Genomic DNA, 21519 nt, shown 5'->3' on the forward strand with positions numbered 1-21519 from the left:
GGTCAGGGTAATGCCATCCAGAGTAAGGATCTGGTTAGACACCATGTTTCTAAGATTTGTGGGGCCAAGTACAATAACTTCAGTTTTATCTGAGTTTAAAAGCAGGAAATTAGAGGTCATCCATGTCTTTATGTCTGTAAGACAATCCTGCAGTTTAGCTAATTGGTGTGTGTCCTCTGGCTTCATGGATAGATAAAGCTGAGTATCATCTGCGTAACAATGAAAATTTAAGCAATACCGTCTAATAATACTGCCTAAGGGAAGCATGTATAAAGTGAATAAAATTGGTCCTAGCACAGAACCTTGTGGAACTCCATAATTAACCTTAGTCTGTGAAGAAGATTGTGGCAAGTTGCCACATCCTGGCAGAGCAGCAGTTGCAGTGGGCGGGGCTCATCTCCCTGCGCTCATGGACTGAGGGGCATAAGAGGTCCTTCCTCCCCACAGCCATCAGACTGTTTAACAACCCAATCGATGGCAGAGGTTCCTGAGCTGGCTGTTGCTGCCCATTGACACCTCATGGACACTGTGCAATGGATCGCGATGTCCCTCTATTTTTAAGCATCATTTGATTTATTCATTGATTATTTTTTTAAAATCTTGTATCATATTTTTAATATTTTATCATCATCATTTGCTCACTTTTTATTTTTAAGAAGTCTAATGTCCTAAAACAATACAATTCAATCTTCCTCAGTATTCCCCATGAAGACTTAGAGGATGTGGCCTTGGATAGGGAAGTGTGGGATGAGCTGCCACCGTGACCCGGATAAGCAGGTGAAAATGATTGAATGAATAATCACCTAATATGGGCAAACTAACAAATAAACAGGCAAAAAACACAATGTCATAGCGCTTTTCTAAAACGAAGAATCTTTTTGAGGTTCTACAATCAGTTGGTCGTCAATATTTAATATGTGTTTGCCATTTCTATTTTCATTAAGTGGCTTCATGAGATCATTCACGTCTCAGCAGCAGTTGGATCAATCTTTGGCTCAGACATAGGTGATAATCCACATTGTCCTTTTGTTTATGTTCTTATTGAAGTTCACATTAAAACACAACATCATGAGAGTTTTTAGAAGAGAACTTTCTTTCAATTCCACGTTTGGTGCAACATTTAATAGTTTTAAGGTTAATGCCTTTTGGTGGACAGACCCATATCAAGGCTGCAGTAATTAGCTGAGTGAAAGGCACATACCTGAGATGGCCTTGGAGACCGTGGAAATCTGGTTCCCCCCTAGAGAGAGAAAACACAAGATGTGAAGAAGAGAGGAAAGCTCTGGTATGTTTGTGCTAGTGGTTAGAAGGAAAAACAAGGAGCATTACTTTTAAGAGGACTTGAAACACTCTCACTGCTCCTGTTACAAATTTATTTGAAGAAAAACCAAAATGCATCCATCCCAGACCAGCTGTTCACTTCAAGGCCACATGAACATCAGCATCGCTTTTGGCCAATGCAATTAAACTAATAATAATAACTAGAGCTTTACGCTCGTAGAGCACAATCCTCCGCCAGCACTAATTTCCAATTCCACAAATTATGACCTTGGAAAAAAAAAAAAACAATACAAATTATAGGTCAAAAGAGCTTTTTTCAGCGTTAATATGAATCAGATACAGATCAAACTTAGGTTATTCATTGAGAGTGTCAATCTGCACCTCATTGTCACAAATGAGAGTGATTGAGGCATTTTTGATTGAGATATAATGAAAAATGTATTCCAAATGCGCTTTAAAATATTAAATTCAAATGTCCACAAAATTCACAATCTCATTCAGATCCGGTTCAAACTTTGTCAGGTGATAGTGAGTGCCAGTCTGCACTTCACTTTCAAATATGAGAGTGATTGGGGCACATTTGATTGATATAATGTAAAATATACATTGGGGTTTTCAATGTTAAATTTAAATGGCCACAAAATCTATAATCTGGATCAGAGCTGGATCAAACTTTGTCAGATGATGGTGAGTACCAGTCTGCACCTCACTTTCAAATATGAGAGTGATTGGGGCACATTTGATTAAGATAAAATGTAAAATATACATTAAATGGGGTTTTCAATGTTAAATTTAAATGGCCACAAAATCTATAATCTGGATCAGATCTGGATCAAACTTTGTCAGATGATGGTGAGTACCAGTCTGCACCTCACTTTCAAATATGAGAGTGATTGGGGCACATTTGATTAAGATATAATGTAAAATATACGAGTACATTAAATGGGGTTTTCAATGTTAAATTTAAATGGCCACAAAATCTATAATCTGGATCAGATCTGGATCAAACTTTGTCAGATGATGGTGAGTGCCAGTCTGCACCTCACTTTCAAATATGAGAGTGATTGGGGCACATTTGATTAAGATATAATGTAAAATATACATTAAATGGGGTTTTCAATGTTAAATTTAAATGGCCACAAAATCTATAATCTGGATCAGATCTAGATCAAACGTTGTCAGATGATGGTGAGTGCCGGTCTGCACCTCACTTTCAAATATGAGAGTGATTGGGGCACATTTGATTAAGATATAATGTAAAATATATGAGTACATTAAATGGGGTTTTCAATGTTAAATTTAAATGGCCACAAAATCTATAATCTGGATCAGATCTGGATCAAACTTTGTCAGATGATGGTGAGTGCCAATCTGCACCTCACTTTCAAATATGAGCGTGATTGGTGTTGTGAAAGTGTAAGTACACGGACCCACAACAGGGGGCGCAAATGAACGGACAATGGAATAGGTCAAATAACACACTTTACTGTTGTGAATATGCACAACAAGTACAACAGATTACAATAATAGACAAAGTCAAATTCACACAGGTGTCGTGTGGGCAGGCTCGAAGATAGGAGACGCCTCTCCAAAGTAGAACCGGAACCACACGGTTTCCTCCACCACCAGACCCCAGGAATACTGGAGCCGCCAAGTCCCGAACTCCCAGGTGGCCACTGCCTCCGCATGTCGGACCTGGTACTGCTGGCGAGGAACAAAGGACAATCAAAGGAGGGCGCGTTCGCACCCAGGAATCCGCACGGCAGGTACGTTACCTCCACCTCTTGTTGGAAAATACTCAGAGCAAAACACAAAAGTCACAAAGAACACTGTTAAACAGTCAGCTGAGCACGTTACCTTCTCAGTAGAAACAATATCTCGGCGATGAGGTGGAGATGCCGTCCTGCTGATATACCCCTGCAGATCCGATGATTGATGACAGCTGTCGCAGGTGATGGGTGACAGCTGTCACTCTGGCTGCTCCTGCAAGGCGGCAGCGCCCTCTAGTGCCTGGAGCCCGCACTCCAGGCAGGGCGCCCTCTGGTGGTGGTGGGCCAGCAGTACCTCCTCTTCAGCGGCCCACACAACAGGACCCCCCCCTCAACGGGCGCCTCCTGGCGCCCGACCAGGCTTGTCCGGGTGGCGGCGGTAGAAGTCGGCCAGGAGGGCCGGGTCCAGGATGAAGCTCTTCTTCACCCAGGAGCGTTCTTCGGGGCCGTACCCCTCCCAGTCCACCAAATACTGGAAGCCCCGGCCCATCCGTCAGACATCCAAAAGCCGGCGCACAGTCCAAGCCGGCTCGCCATCGATGATCCGGGCAGGAGGTGGTGCCAGACCCGGAGTACAGAGGGGTGAGGTGTGATGTGGTTTGATCCTTGACACGTGAAACACGGGATGGATCCGCAGTGAGGCCGGAAGCTGAAGCCTCACTGCGGCGGGACTGATGATCTTGAGGATCTTAAAGGGACCTATGTACCGTTCCTGTAGTTTCGGGGAGGCTACTTGGAGTGGAATGTCCTTGGTTGACAACCACACCTCCTGACCTGGACGATACGTAGGGGCCGGGGTCCGCCGACGGTCTGCATGGGCCTTTGCCCTCATCCGGGCCTTCAGCAAAGCAGAACGGGCGGCTCGCCACACCCGACGGCACTTCCGCAGGTGGGCCTGGACCGAGGGCACACCGACCTCTCCCTCAACCACCGGAAACAACGGGGGCTGATACCCTAGACATACCTCAAAAGGGGAGAGGCCGGTGGCTGATGACACTTGGCTGTTGTGGGCATACTCGATCCAGGCCAGATGGGTACTCCAGGCCGCCGGGTGCGCGGCTGTCACGCAACGCAGGGTCTGCTCCATCTCCTGATTGGCCCGTTCTGCTTGCCCGTTGGTCTGGGGATGGTACCCGGATGAGAGACTCACCGTGGCCCCCAGTTCCCGGCAGAAGCACCTCCAGACGTGCGAGGAGAACTGGGGACCGCGATCGGAGACGATGTCTGTTGGGATCCCATGCAGCCGGACGACGTGGTGGACCAGGAGGTCCGCTGTCTCCTGGGCCGTTGGGAGCTTCGGGAGGGCCACGAAGTGGGCCGCCTTGGAGAATCGGTCCACTATCGTGAGGATGACGGTGTTACCCTGGGACGGCGGGAGGCCCGTGACAAATCCAGGCCGATGTGAGACCAGGGGCGATGAGGCACGGGCAGCGGCTGTAGCAATCCCGATACCTTGCGATGGTCGGCCTTGCCCCTGGCGCAGGTGGTACAGGCCTGGATATAATCCCGGACGTCGGCCTCCAGGGACGCCCACCAGAAGCGCTGCCGGACAACTGCCACGGTTCTTCGCACCCCTGGATGACAGGAGAGCTTAGAGCCGTGACAGAAGTCCAGGACTGCAGCCCTAGCTTCTGGTGGGACGTAAAGTCTATTCTTCGGCCCGGTTCCAGGGTCCGGGCTTCGTGCCAGGGCCTCCCGGACGGTTCTCTCTACGTCCCAGGTGAGGGTGGCCACGATAGTGGACTCCGGGATGATGGGTTCCGGTGGATCCGACAACTCCGTTTTGACTTTGTCTTCATGTACCCAGGACAAGGCATCCGATCTCTGGTTTTTGGTCCCAGGACGGTAGGTGATCCAGAAGTCAAAACGGCCGAAGAACAGTGACTAGCGGGCTTGCCTGGGATTCAGCCGCTTGGCGGTCCTGATATACTCCAGGTTCCGGTGGTCAGTGAAAACCGTGAATGGCACGGACGTTCCCTCCAACAGATGTCTCCACTCTTCAAGGGCCTCTTTCACCGCAAGGAGCTCTCGATTGCCGACGTCATAGTTCCGTTCGGCCGGGGTCAACCTGCGGGAAAAATAGGCACACGGGTGAAGGACCTTATCGGTCTTCCCGCTCTGGGAAAGCACAGCTCCTATCCCTGAGTCCGAGGCATCCACTTCAACCACTAACTGGCGACTAGGATCGGGCTGCACCAGAACGGGTGCAGACGAGAAGCGCCGTTTCAACTCCTTGAACGCGGCATCGCAACGATCCGACCAGGTGAAGGGGACTTTTGGTGAGGTCAGGGCTGTCAGGGGGCTAACTACCTGACTGTAGCCCTTAATGAACCTCCTGTAGAAATTTGCAAAGCCGAGGAACTGTTGCAGCTTCCTACGGCTAGTGGGTTGGGGCCAGTCTCTCACCGCCGCAACCTTGGCCGGATCAGGAGCGACGGAGTTGGGGGAGATGATAAACCCCAGGAAGGACAAAGATGTGCGGTGAAACTCACACTTCTCGCCCTTCACAAACAGCCGGTTCTCCAACAACCGCTGCAGCACCTGACGTACATGCCGGACATGAGTCTCAGGATCCGGAGAAAAGATGAGTATATCGTCTAGATATACGAAGACGAATCGGTGCAGGAAATCCCGCAAGACATCATTAACTAATGCTTGGAATGTCGCGGGGGCGTTTGTGAGGCCGAACGGCATGACCAGGTACTCAAAGTGACCTAATGGGGTGTTGAATGCCGTCTTCCATTCGTCTCCCTTCCGGATCCGAACCAGGTGATACGCATTTCTAAGATCCAGCTTAGTAAAGATTTTGGCTCCATGCAGGGGGGTGAACACGGAATCTAATAATGGCAACGGGTATCGGTTGCGAACCGTAATCTCATTCAGCCCCCTGTAATCAATACATGGACGAAGTCCGCCATCTTCTTGCCCACAAAAAAGAAACCTGCCCCCATCGGGGAGGTGGAGTTCCGGATCAGCCCGGCAGCTAATGAGTCCCGGATGTAGGTCTCCATTGATTCGCGCTCAGGTCGTGAGAGGTTGTACAGCCTGCTGGACGGGAACTCAGCGCCTGGAACCAAATCAATGGCACAATCGTACGGACGGTGCGGGGGAAGGGTGAGTGCCAGATCCTTGCTGAAGACGTCAGCAAGATCGTGGTACTCAACCGGCACTGCCGTCAGATTGGGAGGGACTTTGACCTCCTCCTTAGCCTGGGAACCGGGAGGAACCGAGGATCCTAAACACACCCGATGGCAGGTTTCGCTCCACTGAACCACCACCCCAGACAGCCAATCGATCCGGGGATTGTGCTTTAACATCCATGGGATGCCCAAAATCACGCGGGAGGTAGAAGGAGTTACAAAAAACTCAATCTCCTCCCGGTGGTTTCCAGACACCACCAGAGTTACTGGTGGTGTCTTGTGTGTGAGTAAAGGGAGGAGGGTGCCATCTAGTGCCCGCACCTGCAATGGTGTAGGAAGCGCCACCAGAGGGAGCCCTACCTCCTTTGCCCATCTGCTGTCTAGCAGATTCCCTTCTGACCCCGTGTCCACCAGTGCTCGGGCTTGAAGGGTTAAATCCCCGCTCAGGATTGTGACTGGGAGTCGTGTGGCAATTTGTGTGTGTCTCACTTGAATGTCTTGACCCCCCCTTAGCCCAGTCTCTAAGGGCGAGTGTTGACGTTTTGGCCATTTGGGGCAGTCTCTCTGTGTGTGCTCTGTTGAGCTGCAGAGAAAACACTCTCCACGGATCAGCCTCCCCATTTTGGCCCTGTGCGTCTCCCTAACAACGTCACCAGGGGGAGCTGTTGCCCCACAAAGCGCTGCGGCTGTGGAGCGTGGGGAGGGCGGCCCCTTTTCGAACCCGGAAGGGAGAGGGGCGGCGCGTATCTGGTCACGTCCTTCGCCTCGCTCCCGACGGCGTTCCTCTAACCGATTGTCTAATCGTATAACGAGATCGACAAGCCCATCTAAATCCCGCGGTTCGTCCTTAGCCACCAGGAGCTCCTTCAGGACCAACGACAGTCCGTTTACGAAGGCGGCGCGGAGGGCAGTGTTATTCCAGCCGGACCTCGCAGCCGCGATGCGGAAGTCGACTGCATAAGCAGCTGCGCTCCGGCGCCCCTGTCTCATTGACAGCAGCACGGCTGAAGCGGTCTCTCCTCTATTTGGGTGATCGAACACTGTTCTGAACTCCCTCACAAACCCATCATATGTCAGAAGGAGCCGTGAATTTTGCTCCCAAAGCGCTGTAGCCCAAGCGCGTGCCTTGCCGCGAAGCAGATTAATGACATAAGCTATCTTACTAGAATCAGTCGCGTACATGACGGGACGTTGTGCAAAGACGAGCGAACACTGCATAAGGAAGTCCGCGCACATCTCCACACAACCTCCGTACGGCTCTGGAGGGCTTATGTATGCTTCCGGGGAAGGTGGGAGGGGTCGTTGAACAACCAGTGGAACGTCACTGTTGCGCACAGGGTCGACAGGAGAGAGAGCCGCAGCAGCGCCCTGAGGGCGCACCTCCACCTGCGCGGCGAGAGCCTCCACCCTGCGGTTAAGGAGGACGTTCTGCTCGGTCATTAAATCCAACCGAGCCGTGAAAGCGGTGAGGATCCGCTGCAACTCACCGATCATTCCTCCTGCGGGCGCCTGTGCGCCCTGTTCTTCCATTGGCCGTTCAACAGCCGGTTGACGCCCCTCGGGATCCATGACGTTGGCCGAGATATCCTGTTGTGAAAGTGTAAGTACACGGACCCACAACAGGGGGCGCAAATGAACGGACAATGGAATAGGTCAAATAACACACTTTACTGTTGTGAATATGCACAACAAGTACAACAGATTACAATAATAGACAAAGTCAAATTCACACAGGTGTCGTGTGGGCAGGCTCGAAGATAGGAGACGCCTCTCCAAAGTAGAACCGGAACCACACGGTTTCCTCCGCCACCAGACCCCTGGAATACTGGAGCCGCCAAGTCCCGAACTCCCAGGTGGCCACTGCCTCCGCGTGTCGGACCTGGTACTGCTGGCGAGGAATAAAGAACAATTAAAGGAGGGCGCGTTCGCACCCAGGAATCCGAACGGCAGGTAAATTACCTCCACCTCTCGTTGGAAAATACTCAGAGCAAAACACAAAAGTCACAAAGAACACTGTTAAACAGTCAGCTGAGCACGTTACCTTCTCAGTAGAAACGATATCTCGGCGATGAGGTGGAGATGCCGTCCTGCTGATATACCCCTGCAGATCCGATGATTGATGACAGCTGTCGCAGGTGATGGGTGACAGCTGTCACTCTGGCTGCTCCTGCAAGGCGGCAGCGCCCTCTAGTGCCTGGAGCCCGCACTCCAGGCAGGGCGCCCTCTGGTGGTGGTGGGCCAGCAGTACCTCCTCTTCAGTGGCCCACACAACAGATTGGGGCACATTTGATTAAGATATAATGTAAAATATACATTAAAAGGGGTTTTCAATGTTAAATTTAAATGGCCACAAAATCTATAATCTGGATCAGATCTGGATCAAACTTTGTCAGATGATGGTGAGTGCCAGTCTGCACCTCACTTTCAAATATGAGAGTGATTGGGGCACATTTGATTAAGATATAATGTAAAATATACATTAAATGGGGTTTTCAATGTTAAATTTAAATGGCCACAAAATCTATAATCTGGATCAGATCTGGATCAAACTTTGTCAGATGATGATGAGTGCCAGTCTGCACCTCACTTTCAAATATGAGAGTGATTGGGGCACATTTGATTAAGATATAATGTAAAATATACATTAAAAGGGGTTTTCAATGTTAAATTTAAATGGCCACAAAATCTATAATCTGGATCAGATCTGGATCAAACTTTGTCAGATGATGGTGAGTGCCAGCCTGCACCTCACTTTCAAATATGAGAGTGATTGGGGCACATTTGATTAAGATATAATGTAAAATATACATTAAATGGGGTTTTCAATGTTAAATTTAAATGGCCACAAAATCTATAATCTGGATCAGATCTGGATCAAACTTTGTCAGATGATGGTGAGTGCCAGTCTGCACCTCACTTTCAAATATGAGAGTGATTGGGGCACATTTGATTAAGATATAATGTAAAATATACATTAAATGGGGTTTTCAATGTTAAATTTAAATGGCCACAAAATCTATAATCTGGATCAGATCTAGATCAAACGTTGTCAGATGATGGTGAGTGCCAGTCTGCACCTCACTTTCAAATATGAGAGTGATTGGGGCACATTTGATTAAGATATAATGTAAAATATACATTAAATGGGGTTTTCAATGTTAAATTTAAATGGCCACAAAATCTATAATCTGGATCAGATCTGGATCAAACTTTGTCAGATGATGGTGAGTGCCAGTCTGCACCTCACTTTCAAATATGAGAGTGATTGGGGCACATTTGATTAAGATATAATGTAAAATATACATTAAATGGGGTTTTCAATGTTAAATTTAAATGGCCACAAAATCTATAATCTGGATCAGATCTGGATCAAACTTTGTCAGATGATGGTGAGTGCCAGTCTGCACCTCACTTTCAAATATGAGAGTGATTGGGGCACATTTGATTAAGATATAATGTAAAATATACATTAAATGGGGTTTTCAATGTTAAATTTAAATGGCCACAAAATCTGTAATCTGGATCAGATTCGGATCAAACTTTGTCAGTTGATAAAGGATACCATCCCACATAATGCTTTCAACATATGAAAGAAATTTGGGCTTTTTTGACACAGTTGAAAATTCATTCAATGGGGCTTTTTTAGTTTTCCAAGATTTGTCCTGGCTTTGCCCTTCGACCTAGGTTGTTCACAAACAGACAAACAAACAATGTACCAACTTTCTTGGCAGAGGTAATTATTGTTGTTGTTATAAAATATCACTTAACCTTTGTGTAAATACATGCTACTCACTGCCCACATAGCATGTGTGCATGTAAAATGGTGGAGATCAATGACTTTCCAGATATTCCTCCCTCCAAGAAACCACACAGAGAGGATGAACAGGCCTCTGAGCAAGAACGTGGTCATACTAGAAATAACGTAGGTGGAGCTTTTAAAGATCAAAAGCACTTAAATCTGCTAAACAGTTCCACATTGACTTGGAAGTGGTGTTTCTTCTCCTTGATGTAGGGGAAGGAGGAGGAGATGTGACCAAAAGAAAGGTAGCACATTAATGTGACATCGTGCTAAATAATTTTTTAGGACCCATAAGGACAGATGACACAAATCTCTCTGCAACTGACATCACACATTGAAATCCAATGTGCTTTTACAGGCCCGCTCTTAGTCTGTACTGTTTTTCCACCTCAGTGATGGAGAATATCTTACATCAGCGTCACTGCATTCTCTCAAATTGTAGGTGAGATGGTGGTGGATGTCCAAGCTGAAGCGGCTGCCGTACTCTGGATACAACCCGAGGACTTCCCGCAGAGCCCTCACGCTGATGTACTGCAAGTCACAGTAGGTCAGAGCCTTTACATCTGCATTGGTCTTGATCACCTGCTCAAACTCCGGGAGGTCCGCCCCTATAAGGTCTCCCTTGCCTGCATCGATTGGCAGATGAAATAAAGGAGAAAAGACAAAGAAACAATAAATTACAAGCAGCATCCTGGCTTAGCAGCTAGTACGCAACCTTGTGCTAAAGTGATAGCACGTGATACAAGTTGTACAGTTGGGGAGGGAAGTTTACATACACTCATCATGGGCATGGATGTCTTTTAATGATCTTTTACCAGAAAGTTCTTTTGCCTGAGTGGAATGATTGTGCCACATACATCGTTAATGACGTTCAAAATTATACATACAGGCTCATACATGCACATTCATGTAAATCTTTTAATAAGTGGTGCCGAAGGTTCTACAATGTCTTTTAACGTGACAAGGCCAGGATCTATTAACTCCTCATGAGTGATCATGATTGACTGCAACTGGTAGTTTCTCTTTGCCAGCATAAAAAAACATGTGTTTGACAGCACTTATTGGACTGGCCAATACTCAGACCAATGGGAAAGCCCAAGGAACTCAGTGAAGATGTAACAAAAAGAAATGTACCATCCCAATACAAGTTGGGAAGGCTATTTCTTAACAACTACACATTCCAAGATCATCAGTTCAGATAACTGTGCGTAAGTACAAGTTGGTTGGATGTGCATCCACTTTGCCAACATCTGGAAGAAGACCCAACATGTCACCCTCAGATGAGAGGAAGTTGGTTAGGATGTTCAGGAACAACCCAGGAAACACCCAGTCTTGAGACTCAGACTCAAGACTGGGTGTTGTGTCCGGTGTCTCAATCTGTGCTGCAACTGCAATACCTTGTCGCCACTGATATTATAGCAGAACATTGGTTCAATCCTGACAGATGCCTCTTGATATCTCCAGTTCCAGGTTTCTTGTAGCTGTTTTTGCAGTCAATTGTGAACCACCAATTGTTGGTGAGATTGCAAAGGCCATGAAACAGCTGGGGGAAGGGGAAGATCCAGAGAACTGCGGCATCAGAACTGAGCTCCTCCTGGCCGAGATGCTATTCTACTGACATTGCAAACCATCTTTGTTTCAATCTGGGAGATGAGTATCATCTCTACAGACTGGAAGAAAGGACTTGTTTACCTAGTCTGGAAAAGAAAGGTAATCACATGGATTGCAACAACTATAAGAGCATTACACAGCTCTCCGTGCCAGGGAAGGTGCCTTCAAGGATTATTCTTTGTAGGTCTCAGCTCCATCTACTTGCTGTTAAGTGACCAGAACAGTCAGGCTTCACACACACACACACACACACACACACACACACACACACACACACACACACACACACACACACACACACACACACACACACACACACACACACACACACACACACAAAAACACGTTTTGGACCTGTTCTAGAACTGCGAGTTCTCATAGAATGAAAGCGTGAATATCATTGGTGCTTCTTTGCAGCCTGGTATCCCCAAGAAGTTGCTCGACATAATATCTAGTACAAGCTTGCATGTACTAGATGTTGGTTAGGGTTGAGTAAACCAACACCGTGACTTCATGGGCAGTGCAGGGATCTTTGCTGCATCGGAATGTCTAGGTTTGTGATTGTCCTAGATCAAGACTAAGATCCAGGCTTTATTTTTATTTTGCACTAAGATAAACCACTCCTCACCTGTAAAGCTTGTGACTGTTCAGATCTAGGTTCAAAATCCCAGAAATCCTGACAAGGCTGATTAGATATGTGCTTTATGGAGCAGTTCCCTAATGAAGTGGCCAGTGAGTACATGCCTTCATATCTTTTCAGTAATATATACTGCCTGTTTCTGTCACAGTAATATACATGCACATTACATATACAGCTTTTATTGTAGTATTCTTACATAATGGCTGTTTTTGATTAATTTTCTTCGCAAGTATGTATCCACACATTTGCAACCACACACAGACAGACACAAGCATGAGAATGTGGACATGTACATCTTGCTATGCACCTAACAGCTGGACATAAAAATGAAGAAACTCCTTCCACAGTGGACCCACACTAACCCAGGATAGCAAGGACCATGCCATCTTTCAAAACCTCCAGAGAACCAGAGCAGACAAAATAATTGGCTTGCAGAGCGTCTCCGTGGCGAATGAGGTACTCCCCGGGTGCGCAGAATGAGGTTTTGATGTGCAGGGAGAGGGAGCGCAGACATCCTCTGCTGGCTCTCTCAAATACAGGCAGCTGCAGGATGTCCTTGTTTAAATACATGGCGATGTCAGCTCGCAGTTCATCAGGGAAGTCATGCAGCAGCTGTTAGAAAGAAAGACAGCAGATATATATATATATATATATATATATATATATATATATATATATATATATATATATATATATATATATATATATATATATATAGAAGAGTTCAGATGCAAAACCCAGTAAGTGTTTTTTTTTTTAAATGTCGAAAAATGCAGTTGAAAATGGAGATTTAAAGGAAACCATATTCGGAAATGCATAGACTTTCATCAATAAAATGAAAACAGTTTGTTCAAATTCTTTCATATTTTGCACACTGATGCTCCCCTTGACAGCCAAGTACATGTTGACCTTAACTAAAAATGTATGGTTTTGGAGATACTGGGTTTTGCATCTGAACTCTTCGGGGATATACAAAAATATAAACGCAACACTTTTGGTTTTGCTCCCATTTTGTATGAGATGAACTCAAAGATCTAAAACTTTTTCCACATACACAATATCACCATTTCCCTCAAATATTGTTCACAAACCAGTCTAAATCTGTGATAGTGAGCACTTCTCCTTTGCTGAGATAATCCATCCCACCTCACAGGTGTGCCATATCAAGATGCTGATTAGACACCATGATTAGTGCACAGGTGTGCCTTAGACTGCCCACAATAAAAGGCCACTCTGAAAGGTGCAGTTTTGTTTTAGTGGGGGGGGATACCAGTCAATATCTGGTGTGACCACCATTTGCCTCATGCAGTGCAACACATCTCCTTCGCATCATCCGTGAAGAGAACACCTCTCCAACGTGCCAAACACCAGCGAATGTGAGCATTTGCCCACTCAAGTCGGTTACGACGACGAACTGGAGTCAGGTCAAGACCCCGATGAGGACGACGAGCATGCAGATGAGCTTCCCTGAGACGGTTTCTGACAGTTTGTGCAGAAATTCTTTGGTTATGCAAACCGATTGTTCCAGCAGCTGTCCGAGTGGCTGGTCTCAGATGATCTTGGAGGTGAATATGCTGGATGTGGAGGTCCTGGGCTGGTGTGGTTACACGTGGTCTGCGGTTGTGAGGCTGGTTGGATGTACTGCCAAATTCTCTGAAACAGCTTTGGAGATGGCTTATGGTTTGAGACATGAACATTCAATACACGAGCAACAGCTCTGGTTGACATTCCTGCTGTCAGCATGCCAATTGCACGCTCCCTCAAATCTTGCGACATCTGTGGCATTGTGCTGTGTGATAAAACTGCACCTTTCAGAGTGGCCTTTTATTGTGGGCAGTCTAAGGCACACCTGTGCACTAATCATGGTGTCTAATCAACATCTTGATATGGCACACCTGTGAGGTGGGATGGATTATCTCAGCAAAGGAGAAGTGCTCACTATCACAGATTTAGACTGGTTTGTGAACAATATTTGAGGGAAATGGTGATATTGTGTATGTGGAAAAAGTTTTAGATCTTTGAGTTCATCTCATACAAAATGGGAGCAAAACCAAAAGTGTTGCGTTTATATTTTTGTTGAGTATATATACATACATATAATCAACAAACATATATATATATATATATATATATATATATGTTTGTTGATTATATGTATGTATGTATTGAGTTGTTCTTGTTCACGCTTTGTAAGTAGCTTCCACAAGATGAAGATATTTAAACTAGTTATGTGTACACAGTTTGTGAAGAGGTCACTGTGAGTTTTCCTGCCTTTGGAAAAGTTAAAATGGAGAGTGGGCAGAGTGGCTCTGACTGTCCTTAGTAACCTGTTATAGAGGTGGGCGGATCGATCCTAATATCAATAATGTTGATACCAATGCTGGTATTGATATTGAATGATCCTCTTGTAAAAAGGTCGATAGTCAAGCTTTTTTTCTTTTCCGCACGCACTGACTGCTGCGCACGCAGATTCATCAAAGTTTACTCTGTCTGTAAGAGCAGCGCTGCGCTTTGTCACACAACACGGAGCAGCGCACCCTCCCCGCTCTGGTCTTTTGTTGTTGCGCCATCACGTGGATGAGCAGCGCCAGCCAACAGCCATGCAGGTAGGCTCATAATGGCCCGCTCACTCAGCGGTCTCCTCGAGTCAGCCCTCTACCTCAGGAGATTTTGTTTTAAGTTGTGTTGAGTGATATTTTTTTAAACAAAAAATGTTGATTGTGATAATAAAGTATTTTGTTTTCACGTACAATGTTTGGTGAAATTCTATCCTAGGTCTTTTGGATCCTGTGGATCTATGAAGCTTAAATATGAAAAAGTATTGGTATCGGTATCGGCGATACGGGGCCTGTATTTACTTGGTATCATATCAATACCAAAATTCCCGGTATCGCCCACCTCTAATCTGTTCTTATCAATTCTGGAGCCAGATCAAAATTAAACTGTACAGGGCATGGAGAGAACAATCTTGAAGATAACTCCAGAATTGGACCGCTGTGTTAGGATGATTTTCCTCAGCTGACTCAGGGTCTGTTTTCAGGTCAGATGTTGTTGGGTGCTCATCCAGAAGCAGTCTTATCAAAGCAACGTTGAAAAGTTACTTTTTTAGTTATTTTTAGTTGCTTTATACAGTTACTTCATTAGCAGCTTTATGCAATTACTTTATTAGAAGCTGACGAAAACTTGCAACTACGTAATAAGTAATATAACTAATAAGGTAACTAATAATCTAACTTCGTTACTCTTAAGATTAAGCAATCAGCAAAGTAACTAACAGCTACTTTGCTGATTGCTCAGTCTTAAAAATAACCAAGTTAGATTATGAGTTACTTTATCAGTTACATTCAGCAGCTGCTGATGAAGTAACTCTAAGTAACTGTAAAATATAACTGTATAAAGTAATTCATGAAGTAACTTTTCAGAGTTACTTTGGCAACACTGTCCAGAAGTCTCCCATCACATTCCACAGATTTGACTGTCTTCTAAGCAAGAAGTCTATGAATTCCTTTTACCAATCCTGAATATGAGACTTTAAAAAGGCACAGATTGTGGTTTTAAAAGGTGACACGCCAAGTTGCACAGTCAAAACAGACATGAGGTGCTAATCTCAGTTCAGCTGTGTTCAACAGTGAATGAATTATCTACAGATGGTGGTGAGAACAGCGGTGATGAGCAGTTACATCTTATACCCTTACAATGATGGGATTCGTCTGTTCTGCCATATTTAAAGTAGCTCCCATTTCCAACAATGTGACATCAAATTAAGGAATTGGAATAAGGCACCAGAGAGTTTGAGGTGACCTACATATTTTGACATGACAGTGCTGACTTTGGAATTGTGACACTCCTACGTTTTACAGTGTGGCCTTTAGCTTGTATTGGGTTATACGTACTACTGTGATTGCTGATTGTATGTTTCTTTGCCTACCTCATTGGCATTGATGCCATTGTTAACTGACCAGGTGGCCTGGAAGTACTCCAGCATCCTCTGCTTGAGCTGCTGAGGGAGCCGATGCACGCGGATGAAGTCCTTCAGGTCCTTCATTCGGGTGTGGTAGAGTGAGCGGCGTGAGTACATACGCTGGATAATGGCTGTTACGTTACCAAAGACCACTGCATGCATGAGGGCTAGTGGTGGAAGGCAAGTAGAAAAACAGGTCTTAGAAATCTAAAGAACACTTGTGATCAGCAGGAATCAACAGTAGACTCACCACCAATGAGCATGATGCAGATGGAGAAGATTTTCTCAGCTTCCGTATTGGCGCACACGTTGCCAAAGCCTACGCTGGTCAGACTGCTGAGGGTGAAATAGAGCGAGGCGATGTAGGCGCTGGGCATGGAGGGGCCGCCCACGGTACTATTGATGTATGGTGTCTCCAGGCGCTTTCCTAGTTCCTGTAGCCAGCCTGAGGAACAGGACAAAAGGTAGTTAGATTGAAAAGCTTTTTAAATTTGTTTCCTTTTTTGACAGTACAGCAGGTAATTTCAATTTCAATTTATTTCAATTCATTTATGTAGCACCATATCACAACAGAGTTGCCTCAAGGCACTTCACACAAGTAAGGTCTAACCTTACTAACCCACAGAGCAACAGTAGTACGGAAAAACTCCCTCTGAGGAAGAAACCTCAAGCAGACCAGACTCAAAGGGGTGACTTTCTGCTTGGGCCATGCTACAAACATAAATTACAGTAACAATTCACAAAACGAATACACAGGAAAAGCTGTTGGCGCACAGGACAGGAGGGTCTCCAGCACAAATACCACACCCATCTCTGGATGGAGCTGCACCTTAAACAGAGAGAAAAAACAGAATCAGGCATCAGAAAGACAAGAAATACAGTATAATTTGTCAGCATTAATCAACAAGAAAAACAGGAAATACTAAGGTGATCGCCGGCCACTAGCTTCACGAAAAGACCCAGAGTTTAGGTATAGTTGAGGTCGCGGCACGCTCAGTTTCCTAATAAAATGAATTTAAAAGAGTAAAAAGCGTAGAACTATACTATGCCAGTATGATAGCCACACGAAAGGAAAAATAAGTGTGTCTTAAGTCTGGACTTGAAACTCTCCACAGAGTCTGACTGTTTTATTGACGCAGGGAGATCATTCCACAGAACAGGGGCACGATAAGACAAAGCTCTATGACCTGCAGACTTCTTATTCACCCTAGGGACACAAAGTAGTCCTACACCCTGAGAACGCAAAGCCCGGGCCAGTATGTGAGGTTTAATTAGGTCAACTAGGTAGGGAGGTGCCAGTCCGTGAACAATTTTATAGACTAGTAGCAGAACCTTAACTCACTGGGATAAGGAGTTGGGTTACCAATATGTTGACCTGGATTTGATCACACTACCTGTCTTTGGTGTGGGATGAGACACCTTATCTGCATTGTCTCGGTCCACCCTGCTCTAAATGGCTACCCGCCTTGGTTGGGGAAGTAACCTGCTAGGGACTGGGGGTTGTAGATGCTAAGCACAGACACACCTCATGGCTAGTCAATGGTCAGTCAATTAAAACTGATCTGACAGTGCAGGTCAGAGTTTTTGTACCAAACAATCTTGGACTTAGACCTTCATTCACCTGTAAAGATATTGGCATTGCCAAACATCTCTGTCCAGTGACCTCATGTGTCCACTGCACAGTGGTGTGCCCAAGTCCAAACCGGAGCCAGCTTATGTGGTTGGACTCCGGAACATCCTTTCACTCAGCAAGGATTGTGAAGAAGAAGAGATTTAAAATTCCTATGCAATGCAGAAAATACTAAAATCTGCTGTTAACAGCCTAATTCTCTTTAAATTGTAGAGAGTTTAATTCGACCTGGAGAGCCGTGCTATTGAGAACGAGATCCTCACACTGAAAAAATGACATTGAGCTCAAATCCAGAGCAACACCTGGCACGAATGTCCAATTCTGGAATCTAATGCAGAAAGAGAGTGCCTGAGTACCTGCTTATGGCAAGTCCCAAGGTAGGGAACTACTTTTCAAACTTGAGGCCAGTAATAGGTCTACTTGTGCCTATTATTTTCAGCATACACATTTACTTCAATAATGCATTATTGTTAAAACTTTATCTTTTTGCCAGAAAATTGAGCTGTTATATTGGTGCACAATAAATTGTGGCTATGCTATGGTGTTCGATATGGATTGGAAGATCTCGATACACTTTCAAATTTAAAAGTAGTTCTCCGTCCAAAAAAGGTTGGGCACCCCCTGCTGTAAACCATCAAGACAGTGTATCAGCAAATGCAAATATTTCATCATATGCTATACCTGTATTTTACATTAACTGAACTGTTGCAACTTGATCACACACAAAATCTACTATTTGACTGAAGTTGTGCAAACGTCCTTGTCTAAATAGGTTGGCTCTCACTGCGGTATTGTATCACTTCCTGTTCCGGAGCACAGCGGTGTTTTGCTGTATCTGTTAGCTGTTTAATCTGCGCAGTTAGATTGATCTAGATAACGATTTGCTTCACAGTGTAATCTTCACGTGCCTTAACTAAAGCACTCCCTTTGCTGAATCACCTCTAAATTATTTACACATTATTCACTTTGTGTGTTTTTAGGAATCCACTAGCTTAGCGCAGCTACTAGCTCTTAGCCGGTTTAGCATGGCGGCTTCTCCTGTCTCTCCCGCACTTTTCTGCTCTGGGTGTGAAATGTTTAGTTATTCCTCGGCCTCCTTTAGCAGTAATGGTACTTGTAATAAGTGTAGCTTATTCGTAGCTTTGGAGGCCAGGCTGGGCAAATTGGAGTCTCGGCTCCACACCGTGGAAAATTCTACAGCTAGCCAGGCCCCTGTAGTCGGTGCGGACCAAGGTAGCTTAGCCGCCATTAGTTTCCCTCTGGCAGATCCCGAGCAGCCGGGAAAGCAGGCCGACTGGGTGACTGTGAGGAAAAGTGTAGCCCTAAGCAGAAGCCCTGTGTACACCGCCAACCCGTTCACATTTCTAACCGTTTTTCCCCACTCGGCGACACACCCGCCGAGGATCAAACTCTGGTTATTGGCGACTCTGTTTTGAGAAATGTGAAGTTAGCGACACCAGCAACCATAGTCAATTGTCTTCCGGGGGCCAGAGCAGGTGACATTGAAGGAAATTTGAAACTGCTGGCTAAGGCTAAGCATAAATTTGGTAAGATTGTAATTCATGTCGGCAGCAATGACACCCGGTTACGCCAATCGGAGGTCACTAAAATTAACATTGAATCGGTGTGTAACTTTGCAAAAACAATGTCGGACTCTGTAGTTTTCTCTGGGCCCCTCCCCAATCGGACCGGGAGTGACATGTTTAGCCGCATGTTCTCCTTGAATTGCTGGCTGTCTGAGTGGTGTCCAAAAAATGAGGTGGGCTTCATAGATAATTGGCAAAGCTTCTGGGGAAAACCTGGTCTTGTTAGGAGAGACGGCATCCATCCCACTTTGGATGGAGCAGCTCTCATTTCTAGAAATCTGGCCAATTTTCTTAAATCCTCCAAACCGTGACTATCCAGGGTTGGGACCAGGAAGCAGAATTGTAGTCTTACACACCTCTCTGCAGCTTCTCTCCCCCTGCCATCCCCTCATTACCCCATCCCCGTAGAGACGGTGCCTGCTCCCAGAGCACCAATAACCAGTAAAAATCTATTTAAGCATAAAAATTCAAAAAGAAAAAATAATATAGCACCTTCAACTGCACCACAGACTAAAACAGTTAAATGTGGTCTATTAAACATTAGATCTCTCTCTTCTAAGTCCCTGTTAGTAATGATATAATAATTGATCAACATATTGATTTATTCTGCCTTACAGAAACCTGGTTACAGCAGGATGAATATGTTAGTTTAAATGAGTCAACACCCCCGAGTCACACTAACTGCCAGAACGCTCATAGCACGGGCCGAGGCGGAGGATTAGCAGCAATCTTCCATTCCAGCTTATTAATTAATCAAAAACCCACACAGAGCTTTAATTCATTTGAAAGCTTGACTCTTAGTCTTGTCCATCCAAATTGGAAGTCCCGGTCCTGGTCGTTACTGGGAGTTTCTCTGTGAATTTTCAGAACTTTTGTCTGACTTAGTGCTTAGCTCAGATAAGATAATTATAGTGGGCGATTTTAACATCCACACAGATGCTGAGAATGACAGCCTCAACACTGCATTTAATCTATTATTAGACTCAATTGGCTTTGCTCAAAATGTAAATGAGTCCACCCACCACTTTAATCAATCAATTCAATCAATTTTTTTTTTATATATAGCGCCAAATCACAACAAACAGTTGCCCCAAGGCGCCTTATACTGCAAGGCAAGGCCATACAATAATTATGTAAAACCCCAACGGTCAAAACGACCCCCTGTGAGCAAGCACTTGGCTACAGTGGGAAGGAAAAACTCCCTTTTAACAGGAAGAAACCTCCAGCAGAACCAGGCTCAGGGAGGGGCAGTCTTCTGCTGGGACTGGTTGGGGCTGAGGGAGAGAACCAGGAAAAAGACATGCTGTGGAGGGGAGCAGAAATCGATCACTAATGATTAAACGACCAGGTGGACGATAGATAATAACAAATAAAACTGGTTTTTGGGACTTCCAATTTGGATGGACAAGACTAAGAGTCAAGCTTTCAAATGAATTAAAGCTCTGTCTGGGTTTTTGATTAATTAATAAGCTGGAATGGAAGATTGCTGCTAATCCTCCGCCCCGGCCCGTGCTACGAGCATTCTGGCAGTTAGTGTGACTCGGGGGTGTTGACTCATTTAAACTAACATATTCATCCTGCTGTAACCAGGTTTCTGTAAGGCAGAATAAATCAATATGTTGATCAATTATTATATCATTTACCAACAGGGACTTAGAAGAGAGAGACCTAATGTTTAATAGACCACATTTAACTGTTTTAGTCTGTGGTGCAGTTGAAGGTGCTATATTATTTTTTCTTTTTGAATTTTTATGCTTAAATAGATTTTTGCTGGTTGTTGGTGGTCTGGGAGCAGGCACCGTCTCTACAGGGATGGGGTAATGAGGGGATGGCAGTGGAGAGAAGCTGCAGAGAGGTGTGTAAGACTACAACTCTGCTTCCTGGTCCCAACCCTGGATAGTCACGGTTTGGAGGATTTAAGAAAATTGGCCAGATTTCTAGAAATGAGAGCTGCTCCATCCAAAGTGGGATGGATGCCGTCTCTCCTAACAAGACCAGGTTTTCCCCAGAAGCTTTGCCAATTATCTATGAAGCCCACCTCATTTTTTGGACACCACTCAGACAGCCAGCAATTCAAGGAGAACATGCGGCTAAACATGTCA

The 21519-nt window shown here is 45.3% G+C and overlaps 1 protein-coding gene across 1 annotated transcript in view; it reads right to left on the bottom strand.

Annotated features, from left to right (window-relative positions):
• Nucleotides 1-21519, bottom strand: part of kcnh4a (potassium voltage-gated channel, subfamily H (eag-related), member 4a) — a 67550-nt gene that overhangs the window by 15421 nt on the left and 30610 nt on the right. Inside the window, exons 8-11 of the mRNA XM_034190479.1 lie at nt 16452-16646; nt 16169-16368; nt 12603-12852; nt 10401-10615 (exon numbers count right to left, since the gene is read on the bottom strand). Of these exons, the coding sequence (XP_034046370.1) occupies nt 10401-10615; nt 12603-12852; nt 16169-16368; nt 16452-16646 (860 nt within the window). The remainder of the gene's footprint in view (nt 1-10400; nt 10616-12602; nt 12853-16168; nt 16369-16451; nt 16647-21519) is intronic.

Source organism: Thalassophryne amazonica, chromosome 16, assembly GCF_902500255.1.
Source record: "Thalassophryne amazonica chromosome 16, fThaAma1.1, whole genome shotgun sequence".
Lineage (NCBI taxonomy): Eukaryota > Metazoa > Chordata > Actinopteri > Batrachoidiformes > Batrachoididae > Thalassophryne > Thalassophryne amazonica.